The sequence below is a fragment of the Dromiciops gliroides genome, chromosome 6, assembly GCF_019393635.1.
Source record: "Dromiciops gliroides isolate mDroGli1 chromosome 6, mDroGli1.pri, whole genome shotgun sequence".
Taxonomy (NCBI): Eukaryota; Metazoa; Chordata; class Mammalia; order Microbiotheria; family Microbiotheriidae; genus Dromiciops; species Dromiciops gliroides.
Genome location: NC_057866.1, coordinates 7,306,578 through 7,314,109, shown reverse-complemented (window position 1 = coordinate 7,314,109; position 7,532 = coordinate 7,306,578). Strand labels below are relative to the sequence as shown.

The 7,532-nt window shown below is 48.9% G+C and overlaps 1 protein-coding gene across 3 annotated transcripts in view; it reads right to left on the bottom strand.

Moving 5' to 3' along the window:
- Positions 1-2,206: 2,206 nt before the first annotated feature.
- KMT5B (lysine methyltransferase 5B) overlaps positions 2,207-7,532 on the bottom strand; it is a 62,146-nt gene continuing 56,820 nt past the window's right edge. For all 3 annotated transcript variants that reach the window (XM_043971065.1, XM_043971063.1, XM_043971064.1), the window contains exon 11: positions 2,207-4,659. In XM_043971065.1, the coding sequence (XP_043827000.1) occupies positions 3,143-4,659 (1,517 nt within the window). In that variant the 3' untranslated portion in view covers positions 2,207-3,142. The remainder of the gene's footprint in view (positions 4,660-7,532) is intronic.

Here is a 7,532-nt window from a genome sequence, read left to right as displayed (position 1 = left end):
TCCTAAATCCTAAACCCAGGGCTTGTCCTGCCTCATGTGGCTGGCCAATGATCAAAGACCACAAACCAAGGGCAGAGCCCTTCATTCTCTGGCTAAGTGGATGGTGCCAATGGACAGTGGAATGGCATCATTAGTAGGGTGAGCCTGCTCACCTGCTACCTGGCCCCATGCAAAGCACTCTCAGGAGATGCCACAGGGCTCCTTCCCGCTCCCAACCTAGCATTCATCCCATGGCCTCGTTTACCCAGAAAGCCCACTCTCAACAAATGCTGGATACTGCAGATAGAATGGAGAGGGGTAGGGAGAGAAGGAAGAGACAGGGAGTGCCAGCTAGTGCAATCCCCCCCAACTTGGAAGATGTGGAAGTGTCCTGGACAAGGGCACACAAAGTAGGTGACAGCGCTGGCATCGGACCCTGGTGCTCACTCCAAATCTACAAGTTTCAGTGTCTTCATCTTTTTCTATCGTATACACTATACAATGGCCAGAATGTTTTCATTTTTGAATTTATTAAAATGATTAACCTCAATACTGCAAGTCCATGTACAAAATTTTTGTAAAAAATGTTTGTTTTTTTAAATGAATTGTAAAGAACTTACCTCAAATGCTGAAAAAGGCCTTTTGGCATTCATTCTTTCAGTACAAGGAATACAGAGTATCTCAAAAGTATTACAACTCAGTCAAACAATTTAAACAGTCATTTGAAAAATGATTTAAAATGGGATCTTTACATAGATTTCTATGATTATCTCCTAAGCTTTCACAACGTCTGAATCTTTACCCATCATTGCATAAGCTTGAGCCAAGAGCTTTGTCTTTGTGCACTCGGTCCTAATTGGCCCCAGCCTATGACTCGATCCCCGCCCCCCCCCTGCCATTTCTAGGCCCACAGCAGCCCTGAACCTCCTGTCCTAATGAGGGAAGATCAGACTGGAGATGGCATTGCCAGTGGCTTCCGAATGCTTGTGCATACTAACCCCTGAGAGGCAGCAAGCTATGGCAGAGTCTTCCATCTGGGTATTGATGGCATGAGACTCTGGGACAGAAATCTCAAAAGAGACTGACACAAAATAAATAAGGGAAAAATAAATCTCAACTTAAAAATCAAGAAAAATGAGAAATGTAATTAAAGATCTTTTATTACTTTACAATGAAAGCTAGAACCCATGGAAGGGTGGCCCCAAGTATGCAAAGAACCGGCCCAGGATATTCCTCTACCCTCCCCCACTCAGACCCCACCCCCAATGGCCCAATCCCCAACATGAAGAACTATTGGTTTAAAGGACAGGACGTGATTTTAAGCCCTGGAATCTAGTCTTCCCTCTCTGGGATATTACCTGGCCTCCCTGGGGAGCCTATTTTTCTTACATGGGGTGCTGTAAAGATTAGGTAATGTCCAGAGGTGCTTGAGCCCCTTGTGGACAACGCATCATGCTTATAGAGCGACTATTATCTGGTGGCCTAAGAAATCTATGCCACCAACTGTAGACAAGGCTGACTGCTTTCTAAGGAACATGTGAAGGGATAAACTGCACAGGCAACAGAGAAGACAAGATGGGGAACTAACTCCTGGGAGAATGAAAAGTCAGATTAAAAAACCCCAAAGCCCGGAGGGTAGGAAGGCCCTTCTTTCTGGTTGTGCCTAGGTGGTTCAGTGGAAGGAGGGGGCTGGACAAGGTCTGTGTGTCGAGGGGCAAACATGGATGGCCAACTCCCCAGCCCAGCCCATCCTTTCCCAATGCTTCCTGCCAGACCAGGGTTCTATTCTCTAGACTTGGCCAGAAGGGAGCCACGGGATTCCCATGGCCACCGCCTGTCCCAACAGCCTTTCATTGGCTTTCAAATGAGTTCAATGATTTATAAAATAATCCACAGAAATCATACAAGAGTCTGGCATCGACACCAAGTTGTAATCAAAGTTGCTTTGTTCATTAAATTATTAGAATTCATCTTCCCTCTCCTCAAAGTGCTTAATGCAGCTCTCCTCTTGGCTGTGAGCCACAAGCCAGGAGCCAGGAGTGCCCAGCGACGCAGGGCTCCAAGGGGCACCTGGGAACCGTGGCGGCCTATGGCATTGGCATGAATGTATAGAAACCTTCCTGGTAAGTTCTTTTAATGTCTTATGACAAAAGTTTCTCACAACACACAAATATTTACAACATATACAGTGTTTTCAGTCCTTTACATTGAATCTCCGAGACAAACATTTTTATAGCGCACCACAGAACAAAAGCTGTGACTCGTTTTTATTTCATAAACTGTTATAAGTTAAAGTGAATAGATTTCTTTATATTCCTTGTAGCATTTTACAAGTGCAACAGAAAACGATGAAGAACCGAATGACGAGCTGTGGGTCATGGGGTAAATGTTGCCTGGTGTCACCACATTGTTTCACAGCAAATTTTTGAAAAAATAAGCACCAATCATTCTTGCAAAGAACAATTTTATCTAAAAGTATTGAAAAGTGTTAAATACAAGGTGTTTAATTTACATAACAAGCAATAAATACACCATATCCAAACTTCCGTTCTGCACACTGCTACCCTCGTACAAATAATGTACCAAAAAGTTAGCAAACTGTCAACACCTTTGTAATGGGACTTTTTTCTAAAAAAGAAATCGATTTGACTTCCAACCAACGGTTTGCTACTAGGACCAAGGCCACAGACAGTCCATCTGGGACAGCACACAGTGTCAAACGGACAAAACTCCAGGGGAAAACGCCTACCAAGGAAATCAAAGAGCCACAGGTCATTGCTGGTGATAGTAACATGTACTCAAAAACGTTACTATGCTGCTACGGTGATTTTTTAAATTAGGGTTTAGTCAGATATCAAAGAGCCGGCGGATGCTCTCAAGGGTTAAAAATCATTGTGTAGCCACATCATTGTTTCCACTGTCCTGGAGGGAAAGCGGATCTCTCTGTACAATTTTATTCGAGCCTTTATTTTACAACAGGGCATCCCCTCAGAATTGCACGTAAGAAGGCTATTTAAAAAGTACAATAAAAAGGTGCGCCTGCCCATCAGGCGCTTGCTGTACACGCTGATAAGTGAATAAAGGACAAGTGCTGCACTCGGACTTTTCAGTGGGGGAATAATTGAGACGGAATTCCGACTCTGGCTAGGCCAAGACCCGTGGCTCAAGCGTTGAGCCTCAAGGACTGGTCTTCTCGCCTTCTGGAGGAAATGTCGATGTCGATGGAATCCTTGCCGACGATCAGCCTCAGCCGCTTGGCAGGAGGAAGCGGGATGAAGTCATCTTCAAACTCGTCCTCGTAGTCGTCATCCTCATCCTCGTCCTCATCTTCCTCCGAGGAAGACGACTCCTCGGCGCTCTCCTCCTCATACTGGCTGTAGTTGTCCACGTCCATCCGTGACTCCAGCAGGGAGAGGGTCTCCTGACAGCACAGGCCGTTCTCGCGGAGCTCCTCCGCGTAGGGGCCACGGCTCTCTTCTTCCCGCTTGAGCTGAATCTTTAATTTTGTGGAGCTGCCGCCCCCTGATCCTGAGTTAAATCCGTTATTAAGCTTGGCTACATAGAGACTGTTGTCCTTGTCATGGTCTTTACTTAATTTGATGCTAATTTTTGAAGAATTCATCCCGTCACTGTCTTGGTCGTTGGCTTTGCTGCTGCTGTCATGGCGCCTCCGGAGAGTCAATTTGGGAATCCCGGAGCTGTTTTCTAGGATCAGCTGCGCATCATACCTTGTGATGCGCCGTTTTTTTTTGCTTTTTGCAGTTCTAAAGTTGTCTCTTGCTTTGAAATGGTCGGGTGTCCCCACAGAGCACCCACCTGTCACAGGAGGCGTGCAGTCCTGGTGGCCCCCTGGCCCATCCACCCTGGCCCTGAGCTCTCCATGGTCAGAGTGGGAGCTGATGAGGGCGGGCACCACTTCATGGCTCTCAGGGGCATCCAGGACTGGAACAGGCTCCTCTGCTTTTGCAAACTGTTTCCAAAGTTTTCCTTGCCGTGATTTCCGTTTGGCTGTGCTGACGTCATCCTTTGGAGACCTGCCCTCCCCTTTTGGGGACGAGGACCCAGGAGCCTTTTCCTGGTCATGCACTGCATGAGTGGAGGGCGGCTCCACAATGTCCGTGCCAGGGCCTGTGCCCGTCCAGTTGCTGGGAGAGCTGCCCGACAGGCTGGGTTCAAGGGCTGGCTCAGAGGTCTCCTTCCAATTGGTTCTCGTCCTCACTGACCTCCGAGTGATGTAGGTGCAGGGTGACCCCCCGTCCTGCTCAGGGGCCCCATTCATGGGCCCCTGCCGGTGCTCTCGGGCTGCGTGGCGGGTGAGACACCCGCTGCCCGTGGCGGCACTCACTGGTCCCTCGGCTGCTTTGTCCTTCTTAATGGGCAGGCTTTTGTAGAGAACCACTTTGGGCTCTTTGAGGACCAGGTTTCCCACCTCGAGCTTCCTCGAGGCGCTCTTAGACTCTGGTCGTCTGCACTGGTTTCTCAACTTTATCTTGGAGAGCAAAGGCTTGATGACAGGCCTCTTCAGCTTCTTTGGTACCCTGGGATTGTGGAGAGGAGGGAGTTTTGATGAGGTAGAGTTGGAGGACGCTGGGATCCGCGACACCGAAGATGACGATGGTCGTGGTAGCGACCGGCTCTTGCTGCTCTTCTTTACACCAACAGATGATTTCCTGTTAGCAGCTGCAAGAAAAGAAAACCAAGAGAAAATTAGGGAAAGTGCAGACAACACAAGGGTCCAAGAGACCAAGGCAGTGCATCCCTCCGGGCTGAGCAGAGATGAGGATGGGCTGGGATGTAATTCATGTTCAGACCTTTCCATATGTGGAACATCTGCTGCTGTCTCATGGTTAAATAGGTCTCATCACTAGGAGTTTAGATTTCACGGTCAGCCTTTCCTTAATCTCATGCTAATGCCAAACCCAAACAAAACAATTCTAGAATTTTTGCCCTCTGTTTTCACATCTCAGAATATTCTTAAAAAGTAGGAATTGAGGGGCAGCTAGATGGCGCAGTGGATAGAGCACCAGCCCTGGAGTCAGGAGTACCTGAGTTCAAATTCGGCCTCAGACACTTAACACTTACTGGCTGTGTGACCCTGGGCAAGTCACTTAACCCCAATTGCCTAACCAAAAAACAAAACAAAAGAAAAAGAAAAAGAATTGAGAGAAAATAAGGCAAAATTCACATTCCCTCCCCAAATCTTGTTTAGGAAGAAGCAAAAATAGGAAAGGCTTTGAACGAACCATCCACATAATGGCTACTGCTGTCACACAAACAATTTCTAAAATTCAGATGAACAAAAAGGAGCTGAGTCCCAGGAGGTACAGAGCGGGCGGTTAAGCCCAAAGGAGATAAGAGAACAAAACCAAAGGGGCACAAAGATGTGTCTCATGAACATGGGGTCTGCCTAGGGGAGATGGGGGAACAGGGAGAACTTCGGGAACCAAAGCCTGGGGCCACCCATAGAGAACCCAGCAAACACACATGCCCTCCCTCTTTCTGGACTCTATCCTTGGTCCCACTGCTGTGCCTGCCACTGCCTTCACCACTCTGTTGCCTCGTACTTCCCAATCACCTCCCACCCCTGCCCTATCCATTACATCCAGCTTAATGACCTGACAAGACAGCAGGGACCCCCTGACTATCAGGAGTTTACATTATGAATATGTCTATGTTCCAGAGTGAGTCTAGAACAGTCTCTGTTCCACCACGCATTTCCCTACCACTGCCCTATCCAAACAGAAGGGATGGACCTTGTTGAGGGGGTTGAAGTGTGCTGTCTACACATCTTTTTTTTTTTTTAGTGGGGCGATTGGGGTTAAGTGACTTGCCCAGGGTCACACAGCTAGTTAAGTATTAAGTGTCTGAGGTCGGATTTGAACTCAGGTCCTCCTGACTCCAGGGCCGGTGCTCTATCCACTGCGCCACCTAGCTGCCCCTACACATCTCTTTATGTAATGTGTAATGGTCCATTCTGTTCCCTGGGGGACACATAAAACACTTTGAGGAATAGTGATCTATGGATCCTTGTTGTTGTTTGTCCTTCCTTCTGGAAGAGAACCATGACATTGGGAGGAGATGCCGTGACTTGCAGTGAATTAGATTTAAGTGAGGTGGGGCTGGGCAAGGTCACCAAGTTCACTGTTTCCTCCAGAGCCATTTGGATCCAGTGGCAGGAAGTATAAGAGGATGACTTGAGATGGCCCCTGATGTCTGAGGCAATTGGGGTTAAGTGACTTGCCCAGGATCATACAGCCAGTAAGTGTCTGAGGTGAGATTTGAACTCAGGTCCTCCTGACTCCAGAGCCAGTGATTTATCCACTGTACCACCTCACTGCCCCTCTGTGAACCCAATGGGACAGTGACCAACCTAAAGGAAACTAAAGCTCCTAGGAAAAGTAAGAGGTGCTGGCAGGCCTGGGGCCTCTGCAGATGCCAATGAGAATCCTGACAGCTGTAGTACTCAAAGGGACCGTTTTTAAGCACTCAGGTTCCTGGTGCATCTCCTTAGAACAGAAGAGCCTGAGGAGGGGTTGCTGTTCGGGCTCTGTCAGGCCATTACCAGGCAGTCCACTTTCCTTAGTGGCTGGAGGTTCAAGACTGTGCCCCCGGGATGATTTTGTATGAAATATATGATTGGATGAAAGCTTTGTTAAATACTTATTATATGCAAAGTTGTGTGTTTGTGCTGAGAATCCCAATAGTCCCAGCCTTCAAGCAGCTCCCATTCTGGTTGGGGGCGACCACAGGTCTCAGGGAGCGGCAGCAGCCACATGGGATCAGGCCACTTCTTGGGTGTCATTTCCACTGATAAAATCACACCAGCTCCTGATGCTGGACCACCACACAGGGCCCAGCACTTCCCCTTCTGGGGCTCCAATTGCTGTGTCTGCAGCCCCTGCAGGGGGCAGCTTCCCAGGATGACCCCAGGACCTGGGCCCTGGGACGTCCTCATCAGGGTCTGAGGGGAGGTGGGAATCGGGGTGATGGCAGGGGCTTGACGGGCCCGATTCACGCTGTCTCTGGTTTCCTCTTGAGGGTGTCTTCCCACTCTAGCCAGGCTGGGAAGACTAGAGAAGAGAGAAGGACATGTAGTTTGGACGGCTGCTGCCACTCCTAGGTGTCTTGTCAGCATCCGGCATATGATGATCAGGATTCTGGTCCCTGTAACATCCAGGCAGATGAGAGCTAGAGCACGGTGGTGAGTACAGAGGCACAACTGTGGGCTCAGCAGGAGTGGCCACAACTGCTTGCTGGGCACTAGGATGGAGAACCTGAGACATCCAAGTGCATTAAAAGGTCTCCAGCTACGTCAATGGGATGTAGCTGGGTGAAAAAAGCTGTCAGTAAAAGACAGTTCCTGTGTCGAGTAGGCTAAGGAGCCCATAGGCCCTGTGTGGGGTCAGCCCCAGCGTGAGGAGCCGCCCCGATGGCATGCAGACTGGCTTCCTGGGACACACCTCTTGTCAAGGCTCATCAGAGTCCGCACATGCAAGTCCCCATCTTGCTGGTCCAAGAACGCCTGTCTGAATGTGACTCTGCCTCAGCGTTCT